The 27,563-nt window shown below is 37.6% G+C and overlaps 1 protein-coding gene across 6 annotated transcripts; it reads left to right on the top strand.

Moving 5' to 3' along the window:
• The first annotated feature begins 11,756 nt into the window (after nucleotides 1–11,756).
• LOC130470312 (uncharacterized) lies at nucleotides 11,757–16,613 on the top strand. Of its 6 annotated transcripts, XR_008930415.1 has the most exons (5): nucleotides 11,758–12,035; nucleotides 13,197–13,366; nucleotides 13,861–13,926; nucleotides 14,807–14,856; nucleotides 15,864–16,613. XR_008930415.1 is itself a non-coding variant. In XM_056840246.1 (3 exons), exons 1-3 carry the CDS (start codon nucleotides 12,013–12,015, stop codon nucleotides 16,105–16,107), a joined length of 333 nt encoding a protein of 110 aa, XP_056696224.1. In that variant the 5' UTR covers nucleotides 11,769–12,012; the 3' UTR covers nucleotides 16,108–16,613. The 6 variants fall into 6 exon arrangements, 2 of the variants coding, with proteins under 2 accessions (XP_056696225.1, XP_056696224.1); XR_008930414.1 differs by lacking the exon at nucleotides 14,807–14,856 and having other exon boundaries at nucleotides 11,757–12,035; nucleotides 13,138–13,366; XR_008930416.1 differs by lacking the exon at nucleotides 14,807–14,856 and having other exon boundaries at nucleotides 13,202–13,366.
• The last annotated feature ends 10,950 nt before the right edge of the window (nucleotides 16,614–27,563 follow it).

Genomic DNA, 27,563 nt, shown 5'->3' with positions numbered 1-27,563 from the left:
AATAGTTCTTATGCAGGAAGAAAAGGAGTATGTCCTAGAAGAGGCGATGCCCGAAGCCGCAGGCGACGGGGTCACTCAAGCAGCCCTCAATCGTTGGATTGATGCCAACAAGGATGTGAAATGTCTAATGCTCGCCACCATGAGTGCAGATCTGCAGAAAACGTTCATCAACTCAGATGCTTTCACAATCATCAGTGAGTTGAAGAACATGTTCCAAGATCTGGATCGAGTCGAAAGATTCGAGACTCATAGGCAAATTCTTGAGACCAAGCTTAAGAAAGGCGAGCCCGTAAGTCCACATGTTCTCAAAATGATTGGACTCATTGAGAATATGAGTCGACTGGATCAGCAATTTTCTCAGGAAATGGCTATAGACACCATCCTCCATTCTCTTCATAGCGGGTATGATCAGTTCAAACTGAACTACAGTATGAATAGTCTGGACAAAACGCTCACTGAGCTTCACGGTATGCTGAAGACCGCTGAAAAGACGCTCAAAAGTGATAAGCAGGATGTGCTTATGGTGCGTGGGGGCAAGTTCAAGAAATCTGGAAAGAAGAGGAATGCTAAGAAAGGTGGCAACAAGGCCAGCCCAACTAAGCAAACTGGCGCCAAATCTGTAAAGAGGAAGGCCAGTCAACCCACTTCTGAATCCGAATGCTTCTACTGCAAGAAGAAGGGGCATTGGAAGAGAGATTGCTTGAAGCTAAAGGAAGATCAGAAGAACGGAACAGTCGTTCCATCTTCAGGTATTTTCGTTATAGACTGTATACTTGCTAATTCAACTTCTTGGGTATTAGATACAGGTTGTGGCTCACACTTATGTTCCAATCCACAGGGACTAAGAAGAAGTAGAAAGTTAAGCAAGGGTGAAGTCGACCTACGAGTGGGAAATGGAGCACGGATTGCTGCATTAGCTGTAGGAACTTACTATTTGTCGTTGCCCTCCGGGCTAGTTTTGGAACTGGAAGAATGTTTCCATGTTCCAAGTCTTACTAAAAACATCATTTCAGTTTCTTGCTTAGATGCTAAGGGATTTTCCTTTTTAATAAAAGACAATAGTTGTTCGTTTTATTTTAAAGAGATGTTTTATGGATCTGCTAGATTAGTCAATGGACTTTATTTATTAGATCACGACAAACAAGTATATAACATAAATACCAAAAAGGCCAAAAAGGATGATTCAAATCTCACCTATATGTGGCATTGTCGATTAGGCCATATAAACTTGAAACGCTTAGAAAGACTTCAAAAGGAAGGAATTCTAGAACCATTTGACTTAGAGGATTATGGTAAATGCGAATCATGTTTACTTGGCAAAATGACAAAGCAACCTTTCTCTAAAGTTGGAGAAAGAGCAAATGAACTATTGGGTTTAATCCATACAGATGTATGTGGACCAATGAGTACAAATGCTAGAGGTGGTTTCAGCTACTTTATCACTTTCACTGATGACTTCAGTAGATATGGTTATGTCTACCTAATGAAGCATAAGTCTGAATCATTTGACAAATTCAAGGAATTTCAGAGTGAAGTAGAGAATCAATTAGGCAAGAAGATTAAGGCACTGCGGTCTGATAGAGGCGGTGAATATCTGAGCTATGAATTTGATGACCATCTGAAAGAATGTGGAATTCTATCAGAATTGACTCCTCCTGGAACACCACAATGGAACGGTGTGTCGGAACGGAGGAACAGAACCTTGCTAGACATGGTCAGGTCAATGATGGGTCAGGCCAAACTTCCATTAGAATTTTGGGGACATGCACTAAATACAGCTGCACTCACTATAAATAGAGCTCCGTCTAAAGCTGTCGAAAAGACTCCATATGAATTATGGTTTGGAAAGCCTCCAAATGTGTCTTTTCTTAAGATTTGGGGATGTGAAGTATACGTCAAACGATTAATTTCAGACAAACTTCATCCAAAATCTGACAAATGTATCCTTGTGGGCTATCCAAAGGAAACAAAGGGGTATTACTTCTACAATACATCTGAGAACAAGGTGTTTGTTGCTCGAGATGGTGTCTTTTTGGAGAAAGATCACATTTCCAAAATGACAAGTGGGAGAAAAGTAGACCTCGAAGAAATTCGAGTCGAACAACAAACTCTAGAGAATGCTCAAGATGACATTCAGGATGAAACTCAGAGATCTTTAGAAGAATCTGGTGAGAATCATGGTCAATCTAGAAATGTTACCCCGCGTAGATCGCAAGGATATAGATCTCAACCGGAAAGGTACTTAGGTATTTTGACGAACGAGAGCTATGACGTTCTATTACTTGAAAGTGATGAACCTGCGACTTACAAACAAGCTATGACGAGCCCTAGATCCAAGCAATGGCAAGAAGCCATGCAATCTGAATTAGACTCCATGTCTGAAAACCAAGTATGGGATTTGGTCGATTTGCCAGATGGCTACCAAGCCATTGGAAGCAAATGGGTTTTCAAACTGAAAAAGGACAAGGATGGGAAACTTGAAGTTTTCAAAGCTAGATTGGTTGCAAAAGGTTACAGGCAAGTCCACGGTGTGGATTACGATGAAACCTTTTCACCAGTTGCAATGCTAAAGTCTATTCGGATAATGTTAGCAATCGCTGCATATTACGATTACGAAATATGGCAGATGGATGTCAAAACTGCTTTCTTAAACGGCGTTTTAACAGAAACAGTGTTTATGACACAGCCTGAAGGTTTTGAGGATCCAAAGAATGCTAAAAAGGTATGCAAGCTAAAGAAGTCAATCTACGGATTGAAGCAGGCATCCAGGAGCTGGAATATACGTTTTGATGAAGCAGTCAGTGACTTTGGTTTCATCAAGAACGCAGACGAATCTTGTGTATACAAGAAGGTCAGTGGGAGCAAAATTGCTTTCCTAGTATTATATGTCGACGACATATTACTTATCGGAAATGACATTCCTATGTTGAATTCTGTCAAGATTTGGCTTGGGAAATGTTTTTCGATGAAAGATCTAGGAGAAGCACAGTACATATTGGGCATCAAGATTTACAGAGATAGATCTAAAAGGATGATTGGGCTTAGTCAAAGCACTTATATCAATAAGGTGCTTGATAGGTTCAAGATGGCGGACTCCAAGCGAGGCTACCTACCCATGTCTCATGGAATGACTCTAAGCAAGAATCAGTGCCCAAAAACACTTGATGAGCGTAGACGAATGAATGGGATTCCATATGCATCATTGATTGGTTCAATAATGTATGCTATGATATGTACACGCCCGGATGTTGCGTACGCACTCAGTGCTACGAGTAGATACCAGTCAGACCCAGGAGAGGCGCATTGGACTGCTGCCAAGAATATTCTGAAGTACCTGAAAAGGCACAAAGATGACTTCCTGGTCTATGGTGGAGATGATGAATTAATTGTTAAAGGCTATACGGACGCAAGTTTCCAAACCGACAAAGATGATTTCAGATCACAGTCTGGGTTTGTCTTCTGCCTCAACGGAGGAGCAGTAACCTGGAAAAGTGTTAAGCAAAGCACCATTGCGGATTCTACAACTGAAGCGGAGTACATTGCTGCACATGAAGCAGCAAAGGAAGCTATATGGCTAAGGAAGTTCATAGGTGAACTTGGTGTAGTCCCCTCCATTAAAGGACCAATAGCCCTGTATTGTGATAATAACGGAGCTATTGCACAGGCAAAGGAGCCTAGACACCACCAGAGAGTCAATCATGTACTTCGTAGATTTCACCTTCTACGAGAGTTCGTTGAAAGAAAAGAAGTCGAGATAAACAAGATTGGAACTGATGACAACATATCAGATCCATTGACTAAACCTCTGCCGCAGGCGAAGCACAACTCGCACACTGCAGCTATGGGAATCAAGCATATTGGAGAATGGCTTTGATGTCTCTGTTTAATGTTTTAAAGTTTTAGAGTTTAAATCTTTGTAAAACATTATTGGTTAATCATTCACAATAAACGAAAAGAATTCATTTTTTCATTTAATTTGTGGTTTATTAAATGATGAGTCCCTTCAATTTGACGATATATTCAAGATAGACTGTCAGGACCAGTCCTGTGACTAAGAAATATCTATCAAGTGAACTTGAATGTCAAAGGTTGAAAATGGTCCCTAGTCGGAGTTTTCTATAAAATTGGACGCATAGAAAACGTTAGACGACTAGAATGCAAGATGACTAGTAGTTATGTTTCTTGAACTATGTGGACATGGCAATGTCATAATCATTTGCATAGATACTTACTTTGGGAAGACTAGTATCGGACAAGACCTATGAAACTTTACTGTAAGAGATGAAAATCTGTCATAAGTAAATTTCATTAAAATTATTAGACACTAAATCCTCAATACCTGAGTGATTTGAGATTACTTGTTTGAGAACTGGTTACTTTGACGTTGACCAACCGTCGCACCGTAAAAGGAGGCTATAAAGGCAACGCTCAGGTAATCACCTATCAAACGAAGTCTAATCTCAAGATCGCAAGATTGGGATTGTCCTCCCATAAATCGGGATGAGATGCTTAAAAGTTGTACAAGGCCACTCGGAGAGCTAGAAACTGTGAAATGCATGGCCGTGCTCGGATGAATCATAGGCTATGGTTATCTGTTTATTTGATCAGTTGAACTCTGAAACCGAGGAACACCTCTGGACATAATAAGGATGACAACTCTTACCTTATGTTCAAGAGCAAGCATCGAGCGACAAAGGAATTAGGAAATGCACACTTGTCCCTAAGGACAAGTGGGAGACTGAAGGAAATAATGCCCTTGGTCCAAGTATGCATTCAATGTTAAGTCTAATAAATGCGGTTCAGTATTAATTAACAAGTTAATAATTCAGTGAGATCAAGTGAGCTGAATGCCTAGCTAGAGGCCGCTTCAGTTCAAGTGGAATTAATGACATTAATCCACAGCTTACTCTTGACTGAACCCGTAGGGTCACACAAATAGTACGTAAACGGATCAAGTATTTAATGGCATTAAATACTCCATCTATGGATATTCGGAATCGACGGATCTTGGTTTCAGTGGGAGCTGAGATCGTCACAGGTAAGAAATGAATACTCCGGAAACGATGATATTGCCGGAAACGGAAATATGGATCGTATCGGAAATATAAATATTATCCAAGTCGTAGATGTTGCCGGAAACGGAAACATGGTACGTATCGGAAAATATTATCGGAAATGGAAATATTGCCGGAATCGGAAATATTGCCGGAAACGGAAATATTGTCAGAATCGGAAATATTATCGGAATCGGAAAATAATTCCGGAAACGGAAATATTAAATATTGTTCGTATCGGAAATAAATTCCGGAATCGGGAATTTAATCGGAAGCGCGTCGTACGAATTAGCATCGGACGAGACTTGCTAGACGAAGGCCCAGCACGAAGCCAGGCCTACGCTCAGCAAGCCCAAGCGCCCAAAAACACGCTGCCAAGCCACGCCCAGTCCAGCGCAAGGCCAGGCCCAGCAATGGCCTTGGCGCGCGCGCGGGGCTGCGACGAGTGGGCTGGCGCTGTGCGTGGGCCGCAAGGCCTGCGTGCGGTGCTAGCGTATTACTCGAAGTGTGTTACTCGAATCCTAAGGCTACCGGGATTTTTCATATGATTAAATCTAATCCTAAAAGATTTAGTTTATTTAATTAGAGTCCTAGTAGGATTATAATTAAATAAATTAGTATCCTAATAGGATTCTAAATCCTTTTCCATAACTCTATAAATAGGTGCCTAGGGTCACATATTTACGACGAGTATTCAAGTATTCAAAGTGAGTTTTTGAGAGAAAAATCCAGTCACACATTTGCCTATAAAGTGCCGAAAATAATAGTACCTTAAGGGCGATTCTAGTTGGTCAATCTCAAGGCGGATCCGGACGTGTTGTGGACTATCTACGGAGGGACGACACTTGGAGTCCTAAAGACTTGTTCTTGTTCGGTTCGGGCGCAGCTAGGGAAGGCACGCAACAAAGAGTATGCATCTAAACTATGCTAAATGATTATGTGTAAATAATATGTTTTCCTGGCTTTATGGTTTTTCCGCATGATTTATGAATTGTCATATGTATCATAACCTGACATTTACAACTGTACAATTAGAAATTATTAAACTGTCATAAAAGACTAAACGATAATACTTGAGCTCCTCCAACTTGTAACTGCATCCTTCACGATCAATCTGTTCCAGTCAATGTTGACTGTTCACCATAGAGGACAAATTCCAAAAGGACCGTCGCAGGGCTACCATAAGAAAAAGACATGGCCGCAAACACACATAGCAATAAACACACACGTCAGCAAAAAGCTGAGTAATCACCTGTTACAAACATAAACATAGTAATATAGAACAATAAAGGTTCGGGAAAACAATGTAGTATGAAACTACATTTCAAGTACGATCCCAAAATTAAAACTAACTCCGTACTCTAGAGAAACTATAAATCTTCTCTTCATATGAACCTCAAATATATTGATATGATCCTTTCCTTTACTAAACGTACTCAAACCAATAGGTTCCATGTTTGCTCTTTGTTTTACACATAGCCTTGGACATGGGTAATTTGAATAAATAAACCAACAAGTATAAAAACTTGAAACTCTCAATAGCTACTAGAAAGACTCTCTGAGTCAAGGCCACTTTTGGACCAAATCCCACTTTGGAGATATTAAGAAAATAATAAAGATTGTATCTTGCTCCTCTACTAATGGTTATCATCTGCTTACCAACATGCCAAGGGCCAAGGTTTATAACGTTGAGCCTCAAACCAAGAATATGATAATTCAACCTTTCCTCATGATTACGTAATCCTAACACTTCTAAAAGAGCAAACTTGAAGTTACTATTCCTACAATAGTGTTGTGACCGTATTACCCCCATCCCTCACTCCTTACTACTGGTTTGCCCTTGGAGAACATGACACGTTCCGTCATCCCTGCTTCAGTACTTCCCTTCTTCTTTCTTTCACAGTTTCACCCCCACTCATCCGCCCCCATTTTCTCTCTCCTCCCCGTTCTTCTTTCTCTTTCCTTCATTTTTATGCCCTGCTATATCAATCTTCTCACCAATAAATGAACCTGGCTGTTGATATTCCTACCAATATGTTTTCTCTCACCTTCTCTCTGCTTCTCTGCTACTTTCAGAACGTTTCAAGATTATGTTGGTTATGGCGATCGAAGGTTCAAATTCAAGGATTATGAGAAGGAGCCTGAGTATGGAACTGTGGATACAATCGCAAGGTGAAAATTTACTCTTCGTTTATCTGATTTGATCATGCTAATTCAGCCTAATTGGTTCATTTTCGTTGGTTTTGTTCTTGATTTTTCTGTTTAGGCCAGTTTTTAGCGTTTGCTTGTTAGTAGATTTGTGGTACTTTGGTTGCTTGATTGTTAATTCGAATTCTTTCAATTAATGGTTAGTATTGACGAGTGGAATCAAGCAAACACGATGATGAAAGTAATTCAAATCAAATCGAAACCCTAATTTCTATAATTGTGCTCAAAATTCGTAACTTCATTTTTTTTAGTGAATTGGCAGCAGATGTCGATGGTGTTTCCTCATACCATCTGCTCGTCCCCACCGACGTTGGCGAGGTTAGATTTCGATTAGATCAGTATTAAAGTCTTGTGGATTATCATTTTCCAGTTTTCTTCTTCTTCTTCTTCTTCTTCTTCTTCTTCTATTTCTATTCCACTGCATCTGATGCAACTTCCTGCCTGAATATTGATATATGTATTCTTCGATTTCATGCAGATTTCTCTTTCCGAACGCACACAAGAAAATAAAGTAATCAGGTTGGTATGTATGACTATTTATAAATCGAGGAGATATTCTTATGACTTAATTATATATTTACTAAACTAATATGATCTTAGGGCTTAATTTGTATAGCACCGGAATAACCACAGTATAATTAGTCCTTAATGTGGTAAATGCTCTTAGACTCTATTGTATGGATTACTGTGTGTTATCTTTGAGAAATAACTCCAGGTTCATCTCCTTTTCCTTCTTTCGTTTTGCAGGTTCATGTTGGCTTTTATATTTTGCTGTCGTCTTCAAAGGTAAATCTCCATTGGTGTGTTTTTTTGGATTTTAATAGATTGGTTGTTGTGTTTGGTGAGTTATTTTAATTGGGTTACATTTAATTTGTTTGTTATTGAAGATAGTATTTAAGTGATATTAGATGCTTAATTCAGGGTGTTGTATTGTGATTTGGTTTCTTATCTTGCATGATTCTGCTGGAACTTTGATTTACGAATTATGATTCAATTTGGCTTTGGTGTTTAAGAGAAGATGAAAGGGTAATGGTGTTGGGGCTTCATGATTTTGTTTGGAATCCATGGCTGAAGAAGTTCTCGCTAATTTGCAGAGATATTTAGAATTTCAACAGCCTGCTTATGTGGTAATGCTTTTCTAGTATAATTGGTGTGACTGTGTATGCTATGTGATGATACCTTTATAGTCTATTAAGAAGGATTCATTTATTCTATTTATAACAATTAATATGGCGATCATTATCTCACCCTATTTCTGGTAGATTAGACAAATGGGGTTCCTGCATTTAGAATAGGGTTGAGAATCTCGAGATAAGGTTTCCTGAAATCAGTTAGAATAGGATATCATTGGTTTATGGCGATCGAGATCTCACCCTATTTCTGGTAGATTATACAAACGGGTTGTGGGAAATTGGAGAAATCGAACAGAAAATTAACCCAAATGGATTGAGTGAAAGAACTGACTATTCTGCCGATCAACAACCGGTGCTTCTACTGATGTAGTTCCAGAGTAAGTGGGCTTTGCCATATTCTTGCTTTGTTGGTTTCATATTGTAATTATCATTTATGCTTAAAATAGAGAATGATACCGATTATTAGAGGTCATAAAGATTTACTAATAATCTGAATAGCTGGGTGAAAAAAGATTATTAGAGGTCAAAACCAACAGAAAGAGAAATACCAAGTTGGATGCTACTCACTTAAAATCATCCCTCGAGATCTTCAATCCTATGATTCAATCATGCATGCTCTTACATTAGAGTCGCATGTAAATGGAACATGGTGTCAGGTATAATATCCTCTGAGGAAAATATGGTTAAACCAACCAGAATTAAATTAGATGAAAACAATGATGAGGAAGTCAAATGTTTAAGAAAGTACGCCTTTTGATACCTTTGGTTTGTGCTGCTTTCAGAGAATTTGATTTCACTTTTATCATTTATGTAGAATCATTTCTCTCGCATTTGATTTGTGATTGTCAAGAAAAGGCCAAATATTTCCTCACTTTCCTTCACTGATGTTTAAAATCTTTCTCATAACGTTTTTTGAGTGCGTGTCGTTTCAGTTTTCATATTGATTGTTAGGTTTGCCATGGTTAGCCCTCTTCTTTTCACACGTTGTTTATATATTTGAAGATATCAGTGCCTGGTCTTTCAGGCTTGATATCTCTTGTATTACATTCTAGAAGCTTTATATCCTCTCAATTTGTTTCTTTGGGCTGCTAAAGTTTGGTTCTTTGACTTTATTTTGTGTTTTTTGAAATCATATCCAGTGCGCATGAGCTCAATAGGGAGAAGAACATGTTTATTCCTCAATTTGAACCGTGCAGATGCACGACGATGTTTTCTATGCTGGGATGAACCAACTTCTAAAAGGGAAGAAGGCATTTAATAATTGATTTACTTCAATTGACTTAGAAAAAATAATTGATTGGAATCTCGCCACTGCAGCAAAATATGTAAGTTTCTTTGTCGGTCTTAATTTTCTTGTTTTTAATAAAGTAGGATACTTTTGGTAGATTAATCATTGAACTACTATTTTGTGTATTGCAATCAAGAGTCACAACCAATATCCTGAATTTTGGGTATTGCAACCAGGAGACTTTTGGTGGGGTAGTCAATTTTCTTTAATGTTTGACTTGACCATATCCTAAATTCGGGGGCGATGTGCTGAATTTCCCTCAATATCATCAACTGTATGGGTAATCTCACCATCTTTAATCAGAGGATTTTGGGTGGAGTAAGATGTTTTTAGAAAATGAGGTGAAATAAAAAGAGGGTCAATGTTGACAGCTATTGGTTGGATTTTCAAAGAGAGGTTGCTTCTGACATGGCTGAATTTAGTACCTGATTCAATAATTTTTGAAGTTTTAATTGTTGACGATGTCTTGGTGTTGACCGTGTCCTTCTTAGACTGTATTTCTGCAATACGCCTGCTCTTTCCAACAACAACCAGCAAATAACAGAGAAAATAGAGCAAATAGCAAAGCAAACGAAAGAGAATAATTATAGATTTCTGAATTACTCAAGTGTAAGGTTATAAAAGTAATAGCTTTAGGCTATCAATCTCTTAATTCAGTGACTTTAGGTAAAAAACTCTCAATACTCAATACAATACACCCTTTTCTCTTTCCTCTCTCTACTATTTATATTACTAAGTGCATTAATGTTACTCTGCTACTGTTGCTCCGCTTATCAGGTAGTGATAACGACCTTATGCCCCTTATGTGCCAACTCCTGCTACTTTTGTGTTGTTGCCCTCCTTTTTTGTTGCTCCTCCCTTTTTGTTGCGTTTGCTATAAACCAATTAAAACAGGTGGGTCAGTGCTTTGTTGGTCTATTACTTTTTCCTTCTTTGTGCTTGTTTTAAATGAGTAAGTTACAATTTGATGTCTATCTCTCCCCAAATCAAAGCCATTGTGCAAGATACTAATTTTTTTAAAAAAAATATTTTTCCTTCTTTCTAATTGTGAGATTAGAATTGCTGTTTTGGTTTTTCTAGGGCTTCTTCATTCTTAGTGATTTTTTTTTGTAGTTTTTTTTCCTCGTAATAATATATTTTCGTGATTCACCTTTCTCTTTCAGTTCTTCTGAAAATTATGGTTTTGAATTCATTTCATTTAATTTTTAAATTGATGAGAGACAAATTGGAGAAAATGACAAAAAATGATAGAGAGACACAGCAGCAGAGAGGCATAGAGAAAAGAAGACGAGAAATAGATGAGGAGAACGAAAAAATTGAGGACATAGAAAGATAAGAGCTAGAGTTACTAAAATAATAAACATAAAAATTCTGGTTGTTGGTAAAGGGACCGACATTTTCTTCCGAGGTTCTGAAATCCACGGGTTTAACAGAACAATGCGTGTTTGGAAGTTGAGAAGATCGTTGGAAGGAGGTGGTAAAGTTTTCCTCGTTGAATTTAGTCCTCACGCTAAGCATGTTTAGGAGCTGCCACTAGAAGAGGCACGTAAACTTGGTAAGATTTTGTTATGGAACTTCTGTCAATTGAAGTTGTAGTACCTAGGAGAAAAATGAAACCTTTACTTCAGTCTGTTATTATGGTATCCCATGATTTGCATCATGCATACACTTATTAATATCTTCCGTAGGGGTTAAGCACGGAACTACTTAGACCCTGTATCCGAGATTAACAATTGGTTATTTTGGCAAACGTTTGGTTCATAAAGGAGCTCTTTCTAGCTCCCTCAGACGCATTAAATTTTGATGACCTACTTGATAAATTGGAGAACAGGCTTTGTTATGTTTAAATGCAATTTACCTATTCAGATTTTGGGTGCTTACTTTATCATTATTTAGAAAGGAACTTTTAAGTGTATCCGTGCTATACGAAAGGAGGTCTATCCTGACCCTTTAAAGAGCAAGAAAGCCTGTCAAATTTTCTTAACAATAGTGAAATGACAATCATGCCCTTAAATCCTTCCTTGGAAAAAATGAGTTTTCTCATAAGAACAGTAAATTGACAACATCACCCTTCCACCTTTTGTCTTTCCTAACAGAGGTCTTCTTCATCTTCCTTCGGTCCCCTATCTCTCTTCAGTCCCCCTTCTCCCAAATCTCTCTCTTGATAGAATTTCTTCGTTGATGCATCAGTTATTCTGTCAGGTCTGCTTATCTCTCACCAGCTTCTGAACCTTCAAATCGACGAAGGTCTCATTAAATTCTACTATGCCGTTCTTCCTCACATTATTGGCGCTGGTTATGGTGATTCTTAGATCATTCCGCCTCTTCCATGACGATGTTCAAATTCCGAAGGTAAATTTCAACACTCCTAACCATTTTCACTCTTTCTATTCATTTTGTGTGTGCGCGTGATTTTTAGGGTTTTAGTTTTTTTGTATATCTCGATTTTGCTAGAGCTCAAAATAACTGACGAACACGGGATTGTAGGATCAAAATTTATCTGGTTTGATTATTTATTTGGTATGTTACACATGAACTCTAGGGTTTTTTGATTTTTTTGTATTTTATTGAATTGTTTTTGAGCTTAGAACAACTGATAATGTGAGCTTGTACAATATGCTTTCTTTTAGGGAGGTTGTTTTGATTTACCAGAAGTTTTGAGCTTTATTTTGTGAATTTTAAGGTTTTGAGGGCTTTGTTTTTTTTTGATAGAATTGATTGTGTAGCTGAAAACGACAAGGTTCAGTAATAGTGATAAATATGTTCCTCGAGATTAGAATTAGGTGACTTTCAAATTCTAATGATCATTTAGAAGGAGGGAAGATCTAATATTGGTACCCAATATTTATCTTAGTTTTTTTTGGTGGTTGATTGTTCAAGAGGGTAAAGATTAGGAGTTAAGTTAATAGATACTTAGTATATATCGAGACATTTGCCTAGGCTCGATGCATATATGGACAATTAATAGCAAAAACTATTTACATCCGACATTAAGTAACATGATTATAGTTGAACTGCGATTGATGTGTGCCTTTATACTTGATGTTATTGAGTTGTCTCAGTTATAGTTGACCTAATGGCTCGATGAATATATATATATATATATATATATATATATATATATATGAACAAACAAATAAAATTTATCTCGGTTTTCTCTGAGGGTTGGATTTATCTCGGTTTTCTCTGAGGGTTGGTATTGATTACCAACTTGGTGGATTCTTCCTATACGAAGTATATATGTGTCTTTTGGCGTGGTTCATACGTTCAAATTTTCGATGGTCTTTTTTTTTCAGATTACATTCTAGATTACCCTTTTTTTTCTTGAAGATTGTCTTGTTGATTTATTTCTATTAATGTTCTAAGTGTAATGTCTTTCGTATGGCATTGTCATGAGTGTCCTCTGACTTTATTTTCCATCCTTATATTTGGGTAATTCAATGATGTAATGTAGCCCGTGGCTACTTTTATCATCCTGATCGATTGTGTTGCTGATAAACTTCATCACTGTAGCGAAGTTGTTGCGACAATGCCTAAGGAGAATATTCGTGCAAGAGAGCCATTTACTTCCCCGCTTTATTTGTGATTTGTATGTAAACAACCACTGGATAAGACTGATCACAACTTGCAGATGGTTGTGTTAGACGTTGTCCAAAAGCATACCACCGAAGATTTTTACCTTGGTAACTTTTATGCTAAATAAATTTCGTTATCTTTAAGGGTTTTCCTTCTGCTGATTCATTGCTAACTAAGTGTACATGTTTAGACTATTTCCTCAAATAATGAGCAATTAACAACTTGCTACTTTCTCAAATGATAAAGTTCATTTTGTGGCCAATATTGAGTTTTACGTTGACCAATATATCTTATTGTGTTGAATTGAACTATTTGCGGTGGGATGTATATTTTATATTATGCAAAATCATTTAGGGCTACAAATAAGTACTTCATATTCCAATTTGGATTTTTCTGAATAAATCTGATGAGAAATAGAATAATTTGCTTCTTTTTTGGATTTTTCTGAATAGATATATTTGCACCAGAACTTTTCTTCTTTTTTTAACTTAGTTTGTTCATTAAAATTTATAAATTCAAGTACTACAATTTTTGAATAATCATACTGCAAATTTTCTTTACAATTCTATTTGGGTTTCTCCACCACAATGTTCACTTGCAGATCTACAAAAGTTATCAATGGAGCTTCAAAAGAAGAAATCTGCATGTTTAAAGCGCCTTCAACATGGTAAATTTATTTTCTATTGTTTAATTCTGAACTAATCACTTGTAGTTCCCTAATCAGTTCCCTAATAAGTGATTAATTAATATATAAACAACATAACTATTGCGCCTTCAAAATGGTAAAGCTATCTTCTATTGTTTAAATCCGAACCTACAAAATGTTCAGAACTGCAAGTCTTTATGCTCATGAAAAACAAGACGCGTATACAGAGAGCAGACGTTTCTTGTTTTTTTCTACAGTAATCCATGAATATGAATTGTACTATGGGGTGAGAAAAATATATGCAACCTTAAAAAAGGAATGTGGAAGGAATTACTGTGACATTAAGTTCTCTTATTTTCTAGAAAAGATTTTGAATATCATCATAGACTTTTCTGCTACAAAGAATCCTATCATACATCAGTTTATAGAACACCTTATGCTTCTTACAACGGTTAGTTTTCCCCCTGTCCCCTCAGTCCCATCTCAGTTGACGTTTAGTTGCTCCTTTAGTTTTGTTAGTTCTGCATACTCAACCAAAATAAATTGTTCGGAATCCTGCTTATATTGCATCGCGAACTTGAGTAATATCTCTTTAATTCTTGTCTATTTAACTTTTTCGATATCTCTTATTAAGTTACCCCTTTGTCACTTGGCATGTTCTCCATATCATCTGCTTACTAAAAGTCTTGGCACAAGAATTGTATGCTCTTCACATAATTTAAACGGGTTCCCATATTTTTCTTTGAGTAATTCTCGACATGTGTTTGTAAAATGTCTAAGCAGATCAGTGAAACCAAAATCAACACTCCCTACATCTTTAAATTGCATATTTATTGTGGATGTCCCTTTGAAGTTTGAACCCTCCCTGATTAAGAACCACTGTTGACTTGTTGTTTTTCAGGTTTAGTTTGAGTAGCATGTTGGGTTTATCCCCCTTTTTGCTAAATTAAGGTATGGTTGAGTTTGGGAAGAATGAATCTAATGTCCTGTTTGTAGGTGGTAATAAGTGGTAGTAATGGTAATGATTTTGTATGTAACTTTGTAAGAAAATCTCATATCAATACCCATGCTACTGCTTTTCCATCCCAAATACCTCATTTACTTCATAAATTTTCATTGCCATACTTTACCACTTTAGGGGCACCCTTTTGACGACAGAGTTCCAATAACATAGAAATGAACACGAACTCGGTGTAAGAAGTTACTTTGGTATGGTTAATGAGTTATTGACCTTGTGTAGTCTTTTGGAGTGTAGCATATCTCAACTGAGTTAGTATCCTGTATGATCCCTAACACCTCCTCCTTGGTGTCACACTACTCTATCAATTTTCTAGTCGGCCACCTCTTCGAAACACTATAGTTATACTTGGTTCTGAATTTCCAATTGTTATTTCACGTAGATTTTTAGTAGAAATGTCAACCCAGATATCTCTAGAATTGAAGTTTTAGTAGTTGATGATCTCTGTATTGGAAATTATGTCAGAATAAGGCTTTTTTAGTTCACTCTTTACCTTGAAACCCACCAAAGCTTTAAACTTCACTTGTGGTAAATAGATATTTGTAATATTAAATATTAGTCTAAAAAGAAGAGAGAAGATGTTGATATACCTGTAAAAAGAAATCTAGAAAAGTGATTGTTTTCAAGTGTTATGGATAAGTTATGATTTTAGCATCGTAGTTATTACGTATATATTAACCTTCAAGCTGTAATTTTGTTAGTTATGAAATGAAAATTTCACCGCTTATCTGTATTCTAATTATATGTGTGGATCTGATGTGAGCATTATGCATCTTTTATTGAATGACATGAAAAGAACATCAGCACTTCAATGTAGTCTTTAGAAACTAAATGTTTTATTGCTAGCTACTTTTCCTGTAGTAGCCCCAAATGACATCCTTTTCTCTCAAATTTCTTAGATAATGTTTGTTAAGTCTTATAATTGACTTACATTCTGCAGGCTGCTATTGTACCATGTTATGGTGGATTGTGAAGTAGAAGAAGATGACAGACTTCTTGATTCTAATACTATAGGGAAAATGTTCTCACGCTCCCAGCAGGATCAGAATATCGCTGCTAAAGTAGTCGAGTTCACATCAAATTTTCAGACACAGGCACTGGCCTTCAATATAATAAATCGAAAGCGAGCCTTGGGGGAATTTCTCTATGAGGAGAGTTCACGAAGAAAAACGAGAAATTATTGAAGTACCGGCGGAAATTGTGTCAAGGGCTGGCAAGGAGGTTCGCGAGGCTAAGATGCGGATGTCAGCCATGCAGGCTGAGAAACCCCGAGCTGTATCGCAGGCACGAGTTGATGGCTCGAGCTTCAATTAGAGTCAATTCTCTTGGATCAGATGGAAATGATGCTTCAATAAATCATCAGCTAACCTGACCAGGAGCAAGGGGTTTTTGAATGATGAGGAGGCAGAAAATGGAGACACGGGAATGCAAGAAGACATTGCCTAAAAGTGGGGAATTTGATCAGGATTCTAGATGATCTGTAGGCTGTAGGCAGTGGTAGTTCTGGGAGCTGAAATATATATGGAGTATACTTTGTCTAGTGATATTTGGAATTCTTTGTTTCCGGTTCTGGCTATATGATAATTTAGAATACTTTTATTTGTTAAACTGGTTTATGTTAGCTTGCTTTGTAGTATGATTTATTGGTTCAAATTTATAATTGGAATTCCAAACTGATTGCAGCGGCCTATATTCTTATTTTAGGGTGAACGGCATGTGCTAATTGGCTAATTTCTATGGTGTAAAAAAAATTCTTTTGGTTTTGGGCCATTGACAAGAGCAACCAATGTTTGAAGTATGATGATTTTGAGGAATGAATGAATAAACTGCGACAATTGCTTCTACAAGTGTAACATCATTTTGATTTCGCTACATTCTTTGCGGACCCGACTTCGTGTAAGATATCAAATCAGCTTTATTATTCTTATTTCTTATCTATGTAGTGCGACAATAGAACAAGTGTAATTTGAAACTCCAGTGTATTAGGTTATAAAGCTCTCTCACTTTTCCTCTCGATGATTACAAGGTAATCTTTTGATAAAATAATTTGGGTGTTTTTTTTGTAAATGTTGCGGAAAATTACTATGAAAGTGCAGTGGTACCATAATGAAAATCTGTAAATGCGTACACCGACAAATTTAAAATTAAAATTTGTAAATTAAAGTGTTTTTTCCTATTTCATAAGAATTTTTTTTACGATTGCAAACATAAAATTTAACAAATTATAATTTCGCAAATTATACCAATAATAATTTTTTATTTATTTTTATTTCTTGGGGGACGGTGCGCGTTAGCGCGCCGTCCAACAACCAGTGTGATCAAAATCAACCTTATTGTTAAAATATACGAAAGAGTATTTCTCAATAATAGCACCATGATCCCAAAATCATATACGAATTGAATTAACTCATTCTATAATAATCTCACTCCTCCACTGCAAACAAAACTAATTCCCAAAAATAATATTTGATCAATTCCAACAATTTATTTTGACTAAACCCAATATAAATAATCTAAGTCTATCACTGACCATAATAACAATAACACACCTACATCGCCATACTTGCATTCAACTACTAAACCAAAAAAAAGCATACATACCAACACTTCGTATGATACTTTTCTACAGCATCAAATCTATGAACTCATACAAAGATAAGTCATACACTTTACACACCAAAAATCGAAATAAACAATATGATAACATATAATTAAGGAATAGATACGAACATCTCCAAAAACACTAGCTAAGTGCGTGATTACCTTCCGAGATGAATAATATATAATTGAACACCAAAACTAGAATGGAAGTTTATGCATACACGTGCGGCTCATTCGGTCAGCCATAGCTTAATTCATTTGATTAACGAAAAATATAAGCTGATGCGGATAATATGATATAAGGGAAATAGAGATTAGAGAAGATTGTGATCGATCGTACAAAGGTATTTGATTGGATGATAATCAAAATATCATGAATGATGAGAAAGGTAGGCGAAAAGAATTGTGTCGAGGGTTTTCACTTCTCACGCAAGCAGAACAAACAAAAACAACGGCTCACGTTCAATTGGCCCAGAATACAGTACAGTAAGGTCCCAGCTGTGGGCCTGGCTCTGATACCATGATAAATACGGGCCTGGGCCGCGCCCGTCACCAAGAGAGAGAGAGTCCACTTAACAAGTCCAAGGAGGTTCCACCTTAAAACCATATGGCAATAAGGGGAGAAGCCCCTTGGCCTTATTAAGTGAGTAAGTCTCTCCTTTTTTTTTATCAATGTGGGACTCTCACACGTGATGTTTCATGGGTCAGATCTTAAAACTTCCCCTCACGTGTGAGGTCCCTTTTCAATATGGGTCACATGTGATGTTTCATGGGGCCAGAGTGTCTTTATCACTCTCCCTCACATGGATCCCGTTCAATTGGCCCAGAATACAGTACAGTAAGGTCTCAGCTGTGGGCCTGGCTCTGATACCAGTTAAATACGGGCCTGGGCCACGCCCGTCACCAAGAGAGAGAGTCCACTTAACAAGTCCAAAGGAGGTTCCACCTTAAAACCATATGGCTGTAAGGGGAGAAGCCCATTGGCCTTATTAAGTGAGTAAGTCTCTCCTCTTTTATCAATGTGGGACTCTCACACGTGATGTTTCATGGGTCAGATCTTAACACTCTTCTCCCCAACACTTTTTCTTGAGATCATGGCCATGAACGTTGGATCTCCCAATATTCTAAGTGACATCAATGAAGTGGATTGTAAGCATCTCTTGCATTCCATAAGAAAGGAAGTTATTGTTGGACGATGTGGCGATACAAAAATCTTCCTTGATTCTCTTCTTTCTCTCCTCAAACCCCATCTTTTCTATGAATCTATGATCTTATTTATGCATCCACTAGGTGTTGGAACGAAAAAAAACATTTATTTAATTTCAATGATGAAGAGACGGTTCCAAATGTGGAGGAAATTGAGGGTCTACTGGGTTTCAAAATGAGCAGACCGTTATTTACCACGAAAAAGTGTAGCTCCATAACTAGTTATCCTCGTGAGGCTTTAGGTCTTTCCCACTATTATGGTATTGCTTTCTATCATGAATATTAAATTCTTATTGATTGTATCCTTGAATCTTTTAGGGCCATAAGTACAGATCTCAATCTTACTATTTTTTATGGCTCGACTAGGGTTAGAGCACGAATGATTTCTCTTATTAGTGTTGCGATTAAACCAAAATTAGAACAAACTTATCTGATTTGATGAACTGAATGAAGAAAAATTGTTGCGTCGTGGACACCCATTGTCCTAAAAGACGATTTCGCGCTACCTCCCGGTGTAGTAAAACAGAATGCGGTCGCCCTCCAAGATTAGCGCAACTCCGACTTTGTATGCACTCACAAAACCGGATGGAGTCAGAACGTATGCCCAAAACCAAGAGCAAGTTTTGTGAGAGAGAATAATGTGTTTCGAATTTCTGGAATATAGTTTAAAAGATTTTTGTATGTGTGTATTTGAACTGAAGTCAAGTTCTGATTTAAGTAATCAGAATGAAAGCAAATCAACAGACAGAAACAGCTAAATTAATGAAGATTGCAACAATAAAAAACGGTCAAAAAAATCAATGCTGTAACGGACGTCATTAAGGTTAATTAATCCAACGGTTACGTAATCAATACAGATTCCCGTAACAATGACTTAACCAAAACATTCCGCTTACCAAAAAGAATCGGGTTGACCCACAAAACCCACCCCACGTCCGCGAACCGCATTGCCAAGTACCAAGGCCCGAGGCCCGAGCCAGGCCCGGCGCGTGCTCGCGAGTGTGTGTGTTATGTGTCCACTGTAATACCTCGTATTTTTATAATATTTATAAATATATTTTATTATATTTATATAGCATTTTACGATTTATTAGCATTTAAATAATATTTAAATGTATTTAATGTATTTTAATTAATTAGAATATTTATTATTTTAATTAATTACGAAACGAATTTAATTCTTGAGTCGGGAAATTAAATGAGTTGCAAATGATTTTTAAAGCTTCGGGTTTTAAATAAAAAGTCCAGTTCGTTTTATTAATCAAGCCCAATCCAAACGGTTTAATTTAAATCCTAAGCTAGCCCAATTCATTTAATTCCTAAGCCCAACTCAAATATCCTAAGCCTAGCCCATCAAGGGATTAGGGAGCCTATAAATAGGACTCCACATCATTAAATAAACCCCTAAAATTTCATAAAGCCCCTTTTTGATTTCTTGCCCAACACTCCTCTCTCTCTCTCTCCTCTTTGGCTCGGTCCGCCCGCACGCACAGCACGAGCACGGTCGTGCCTCGTGTGCTGCTTGTGTGTTGCTCGCCCCTTGTTGCTCGCCCCTTGTTGCTCGCCCCTCCCTTTGCTCGAGCCCAGCCAGCGTGCCCTCGCGTGCTGCTGTGCTGTTGTTGTTGCTGCTGTGTGAGTTGCTCGCGCCAGCCACGCCCACACACTCCCTCTCTTCCTCTCGCATCCCCTCGCCCGCTCCCTCGCGCCAAGCGCGCTGTGCCCTCGCCCGCTCCCTCGCGCCAAGCGCGCTGTGCCCTCGCCTTCCCTCGCGCACAGCACCGAGCACACCCTCTCGCTCACGCGCTCTCTCCCTCGCGCTGCGTCCAGCCCGCGCGCGCGCGACCCTGCTGTGTCCCCGTTCGTCGCTGCGCACGCACGCACACGAGTTGTGCGTTGTGTGTGTGTGTGTGTTCGTATTCAATTCCTTTTCGCCCAATCACCCTAATTCGTGATTGTTCCGTGCTATAGGCCGGATTGGTATTATTCTCTTCTTCCTTACCTATTCTATTTAAATTCCGTATTTTAAATTATTATATTAATATTGTTTTGAGTAATTAAAATGCTGGGAACCGGTTATGAATACCGTGGTTTGAGGATTTGTGTGTTGTGATTCATTAGGTTTGTTTTAATTATTAAAGAATGAATTTTCAGATATGTTTATTTAATAAAGCATGGATTTTTATGATATTAAACTAGTGTTATTGGGATTTTCAAGTTAGGGTTTTAACCTAGACCTAATGAGTCAATTGATTAGCATAATTAGGTGATGATTTTAATTATGATAATCAATTATATTTTCAGATTTGAATAAAGGTTTAAAGTGTCGATTTTTATTGATTTTAAAGGCGGAAAAAGTATGTTTTTGTACTAGGGATTGATTTTGCAAATTGAGACGACTTTATTATTGAAAAACGATTGAATTCTAAAGTCTAAAGGAAGTTTTAAATTTTATAAAGTTGCTGGAAATTTAATGAACATGGAAATAATTTAAGTTTCATTATTTTGATGATAGGAGGTGATTTCTAGTTGAGTGCTCGTTATTGCAAAGTGGCCCCTACGCTTAGGTATTCAAGGTACGTACAAGTCTAGGGCGACCACACCTTTTTGTTAATGACATTACATGATTGTTGAGGATGTGAATTACATTATGTGAAATCATGTTTATTTTGGTGAACGAGCATGTGTTTTGTGATGTTGGATTTATTGAATTAATTGTTGAACAAGCATGTTGAAATTATTATGAGTATGGATTTCATTGTCAATCATGTTGTTCAATATTTATGCATGTATGGTTCAATTCACATGCAAGGGATGGATTAATTATTTGTATGCTATCGTACGGGATGTCTAGCATACTTTGAGCCATTTATTTGTACCTCGTTGTACTATTTATTTTACCACATGTGAAGGGTTAGCTAACGTAAGCCACCGCACATGTAGGGTTCAGTTGGGAATATTATGTATGAAATGAATTAGGATTTGTCGTGCAAGGGCACAACCCTCATGTTAATATGCATGATGTGGAGTCTCACTTTGGTGAGGAGGAACATGGTAGTAATATCACAAGTGTCTTGCTTGGTTGATCACAAGTCTTAAAGCATTAAAATAAGATTGTTTTGGTTGTCGTTTATTAATTGTATGTATGCATGTTGTCGAGTCTTGAGTTCGCCTTTATTAAAATATTAATAAACGTAAAGTGCAACCGGAACAAGCTTCAAAACTCTTGGAACGTATATACCTTGAGTATGAACAATGGGGGGAGTCTTGCCGGAAAGCTCGTACTCCTACTAATGATACAAGACGTTGTTTCATTTATATTATGCGCAGGAATTCCGTCGGTATGGCCCGACACTCGGTATGGCCCGATTTTATTATTATTATTATTATTATATTTGGTGTTTGGTTGGCTCCCATCACCTTTTCCCTTTGTGGATTATTCTTTTGTCCCGGAAGCTTATTCTAATTAAATTGTGAGTCAAGAGTCGAGTCAAGAGTCGAGTCTTGTATCTCATGATTGTTTGAATTGTTATTATATGGCTTTTGCATGTTGATTAGTATTTAGTGAGTGATGCATGCTTTAGTTTCATTACTCTATGCTTGTAAGTGCTCAGCTTTTGCTGACTACGTGCTTTGTGTGTTTCCGGTCATGGCCTTTGCCTTAATGACCCTATGATGATCCATCATTTGCACTTGCATTGTTGGGGAGTAGAATAATATAGCAGGTTGGTAGATCAAGTACGATCGAAATCATGTGGCTTGGGATGGTTGAGAGAGTTGCATGTTTTCGTTCCTTGAAACTATTTTATTTAACTTTATTTTAATTATGTTTGAAATATTTGAATTACTTATACTTTGGGTTTTGGGCCATTATGGTTCCAAATTGTAGGAGGCCTCGATATTTTATTAATTATGGTTTTTAAAAGTTAGTTGACATTTAATTCCGCTGCGTAATTCTGGTAATAGCCTTAACCGTTATCACGGTGGCGGTAATGATTTAGTAATTCCTTTATTTTAAGTTGGAAAATGGTTTTATAAAAGCAAGGAATTATTAGGGTGTTACAAAGTGGTATTTGCAGAGCTCTAGTTTGAGAGCTGCTTTGCATTAATTAATAGTGCAAAGTGGTAAATCCTTAAACTACGATTGCGGAACTTTAGGATTTTCGAAAATTACTTTTCCTAAAGTCAAAACGTATTATTTTGAGTACTCAATATTTTAAAGGTCAAATACCAATTATTTTGGGTCGTTTGAAATAAGTTGAAAAGTTTGGATTATTATTAAATTTAATTAATCTTTCCGAATCTATTTTTTTTTATTTATTCGAAAATTTCGAATTAAATTCGAATTTATTTCTTAATTTCGGAAATTAATTTATCTAATTATCCGAATTATTTTAATTATTTATTATTCTATTTATTTAATTCGAATATTTTTTTTCTTTCGAATTTATATTTAAAATTTTTCGGATTTCTTTTATTTTTTTTTATCCGAAAATTATTCATTTATTTATTTAATTAATCGATAATTTTTATTAATTTTCGATTTTAATTTAAATAATTTCAACTAAGTTAGGAGTTATTTCTTAATTAATTTCGAAAATTAATATTATTTTCTAGTGAGAAATGGGTAGACTAAGAAGGGCATATTAGTCTAAGAATGCATATTATGTGACAATGTGATTATTAAGTGCCATGTATATGTTTTAACCATGTTTTATCTTGCTTTATGTGATTAATTGCATCATATTTCATGTTGAGCATATATTTGTGCATTGAAATTGTATGGCTTCACGAACTATTTATTGTATCCTTTTGGGGTTGGAAATTTCTATGGAAACACGTTAGTAAGACTTTTGAGTTGTGAATTTTCAGGAATTAAGGATGCTACCTTCTAAGTTCACCAGTTTAGGATACTTAGAGAAGATGGATAATGAGACTCCTTGCACGTATGTTCAGAAGATCGTGTTTGCTTGTGACTATTTGGCTTCGACCAAGAACATGCCCCACCTTAGGCACAAAGATATGATGGCTAGTATGATTATACATTGCTTACCCCATAAGAACCCCTACATAGACCTCAAGAATAGGTTCAGTGACATGCATTATAGTGATGGTACCCCTAATAGGTACAAATATGGGACTAGTGATGGTAGGTGGAAGTATGATGCTGAGGTTCTTGCTACTATACTAGAGGTTGCGGAAATTAGCTATGAGGATGGAAAGTATTCTGCGGGTCTAGGTATGGGCTATGGAGGAATAGAAAGTGATGGTGAGGATGATATGATCCATGATGAGCAAGCTAGTGATGTTGAGGAGGATAGTGATAATGATGTGGTAGAGATTGAGAATCCTAACCCTATAGTTCCTGAACCAACCATTGAGATATCCAGTGGATCTAAAGATGAGCTTGAAGAGAATAATGTGGTTGATAGTGAGCCACAGCAAAATAATGAGGCTATGGATGAAGACTCGGATCCGGAAGAAGACTTGGATGATCCTAATGATCAAGACTTTACTCCAGAGCAATACAAGGAAAGAAATGATCGTCGTGATGACGTTAGTCTCTAGAGAAATGTAATCCTTAGTTTTATTTGTTTTGTTTCTTTCTTTTCGTTGAAGTAATAAAGTGGCAAAGCTACTATTTATGGTTTTAGTCTATTGTAGTTGGAGAATAAATGTTATGGCATTAGTGGATGTAAGACTTATTCATTGGAGTTTTAATAAAAGAATAGAATTTCCTTTTCGTTATCCTTTAAGTTTAATTCTCAATTCTAAGTCGTGTGGGTATCACAAAGTGATTATTTGTTATTTCTTCAATGAAATTTTTATGTGCAAGGTGGTTTAGTAGCAACCATCTAGATTTACTTGCATCGAATAGTGGGGTGAGAAGGCCCGAAAGTGGCGCCAACTCTTCCCCTAGGTGGCGCCTAAGTGTGTGTTCTTGTTGTGAGTAGGTTCGTTGTAGAACCAGTACCTTAGTAATGTCGTGTCCAACCAATATTAAAGCTAGCCTTTTTATTTATTCAGGAGAAGGGATATGGCTAGCCAAGAGATTTCTGAAGTGGTTAGACAACTAGCTGAGGTAGTTCGTGACCTAGCTCAAACCAGAGCAAACCCAATGCATGACCCGGCTGGGGAAATGTTTAAGAAAATAGCTCAAAGCAAGCCTCCACTCAATAGAGGAGAGATTGAATCAAGTGTGTTGGAGAACTGGTTGAGAGAGTTTGATAAACTCATTGTAGCTGTGAATTGCCCCGAAAACCTTAGGGTGAATAGTGCTGTGTACTACCTGAGAGGTGAAGCTGATCTGTGGTGGCAACGATGTGAAAATACCCTTAGAGCCACACCTAACTTTGGATGGGAAGCATTCAAAACTGCACTAAGGAACAAGTTTTACCCACCCTACCTGAAGAAGCAAAAGGCGCAAGAGGTCATTGAACTCAAAATGGGAGGTCTGTCTGTGACGGAATACTATTCTAAGTTTATAGAGCTGTCTAGGTTTGCACCTGAAGTGGTGGCAACGGAAGAGCTCAGGGCTCAAAGATTTGAGAATGGTTTGACCATGGACTTACAGCTGTTGTTGTCTGGAGAGACCTTTACCTCATTAGACACCCTGTACGGAAAAGCTGCTCACCTATATGGGCTACAGCAAAGGAAGAATGGTAGTGCTGAAAAGAGAAAGGATGGTGGAAGCCCGAATCAAGGAAATAACCATCGGAATCAGGGGAATTTTAAGAAGCACAAAGGAAATGGGAATTTCCAGTTTAGCGCTAACAATGGTGGTAATCGCAACAACCAAGGTGGTGGAAATCAGTCTGGAAGGAATGGAGTACGGACCTACGAATGTAGGCACTGTAACATGAATCACCCTGGAAAAGATTGTGATGGGAACTTAGTGACTTGTAGATTCTGTCAGAAGTTAGGCCATAGGGAGTATGAATGCTATTCTAAGAATGGAAAGCCTAACCAAGGTAACCACCAAGGCAATAACCGGAATAATCAGAACCGGAACGGGGGAAATGGAGGTGGAAATCAAAGGAACTACCAAAGTGGTAACAATGGCAATAGCAATGGAAATCACCAGAACCATGGAAATCCTGGAGGGAACCAACAGCAGAATGGGAATCGAAACAACAATGGGAACACCAATGGAGGGTGCTATAACAAAGGAGTTGCCCAAGGAAAGTTGAATGTGATATCTAGGCAAGAAGCGGAGACTTCCTCTGACGTCATAGCGGGTACTTTTTCTATTAATTCCGTTTCAGTTAAAGTTCTATTTGATTCTGGTGCGACTTATTCTTTTCTATCAGTAGATGCTTTGGGGAAATTAGGGTTGGAAGAGCCTGAATCGATTGAAGTACCTATAGTCATACCTACTGGTAGTATAGTGAAGTGTACCAAAATCCATAGAGATGTGCCTATGACCATAGCCAAGACCGTATTCTTATCTAACCTAATCGAATTCGAGTTAGGAGAGCTAGATATAATTCTAGGAATGGATTGGTTGGCCAAGTTCAAAGCCAAAATAGATTGTGAGAAGCAGAAGGTTCATTTGAGGTCTAGCCTAGGCAAAGTAGTGTCATATCGTCGTTTTGGTAAGCCTAAGAACATAGGAATCATCACGGCAATGGAACTCGTGAGGCTAGTCAGTAAAGGGAACCCAACCTTCTTATGTAATGTGAGGAACCTAGAGCATGTGATCAAGGATCAGCCTGAGGATATTGCAGTAGTCAATGAATTCCTTGATGTATTTCTAGAAGAGATCCCGGGGATGCCTCCCAATCGACCTATTGACTTTACCATAGATTTAGTGCCTGGAACCGCCCCTATTTCAAAAGCACCTTATAGAATGGCTCCAGCAGAAATGAATGAGTTAAAAGGCCAACTAGAGGATCTATTGGAGAAAGGCTATATTAGGCCAAGTGCATCGCCTTGGGGAGCACCAGTGTTGTTTGTGAAGAAAAAGGATGGAAGTATGAGGCTCTGTATAGACTACAGGGAGCTCAATAAGGTCACAATCAAGAACAAATATCCATTACCTAGGATAGAAGACCTATTTGACCAACTAAAAGGAGCAGGAATCTTTTCAAAGATCGATTTGCGTTCGGGTTATCATCAATTGAGGATCACTGACCACAACATACCAAAAACCGCATTCAGAACTAGATACGGACATTATGAGTTCACTGTTATGCCTTTTGGGTTAACCAATGCCCCTGCAATATTTATGGACTTAATAAACCGTGTATTCCATGCCTATTTGGACAAGTTCGTAGTGGTTTTCATAGATGACATCCTAGTGTATTCGAAGAGTGAAGAAGATCATGCGGAACACTTGAGATCGGTGTTGAGTACCTTGAGAGATAACCAGTTGTATGCCAAATTCTCAAAGTGTGAGTTTTGGTTGGAAAGAGTTGCATTTTTGGGACACTTTGTATCTAAAGAAGGAGTGGCAGTTGACCCTGCTAAGATTAAAGCTGTTAGTGAATGGCCTACACCCAAGAGTGTGACTGAAATTCCTAGTTTTCTGGGATTAGCTGGCTACTATAGACGATTTGTTCAAGACTTCTCTAGGATAGCCAAGCCCATGACTACCTTGATGAAGAAGGAAACCAAGTTTGAATGGAGTGACCAGTGTGAGGAAGCATTCCAAGCCTTAAAGACGCGATTGACAACCGCGCCAGTGTTAACCTTACCAGATGAGAGTGGTGCATACGATGTGTATAGTGATGCCTCTAAGAATGGTTTGGGGTGTGTATTGATGCAAAACGGGAAAGTTATTGCGTACGCGTCAAGGAAATTGAAGCCATATGAATCCAATTACCCTACCCATGAT

Source organism: Spinacia oleracea, chromosome 3 (assembly GCF_020520425.1).
Source record: "Spinacia oleracea cultivar Varoflay chromosome 3, BTI_SOV_V1, whole genome shotgun sequence".
Classification (NCBI taxonomy): Eukaryota; Viridiplantae; Streptophyta; class Magnoliopsida; order Caryophyllales; family Amaranthaceae; genus Spinacia; species Spinacia oleracea.
The sequence above is the reverse complement of the archived record's forward strand: the minus strand, read 5'-3'. Positions and strand labels throughout refer to the sequence as shown.

Excerpts from the sequence above, each read along its gene's own strand:
- LOC130470312 (XM_056840246.1), top strand. The coding sequence starts at position 12,013 with ATGACGATGTTCAAATTCCGAAG. Across the intron at positions 12,036-13,860 it reads ACGATGTTCAAATTCCGAAG|ATCTACAAAAGTTATCAATG; the intron begins GTAAATTTCAAC and ends GTTCACTTGCAG. Across the intron at positions 13,927-15,863 it reads TTTAAAGCGCCTTCAACATG|GCTGCTATTGTACCATGTTA; the intron begins GTAAATTTATTT and ends TACATTCTGCAG.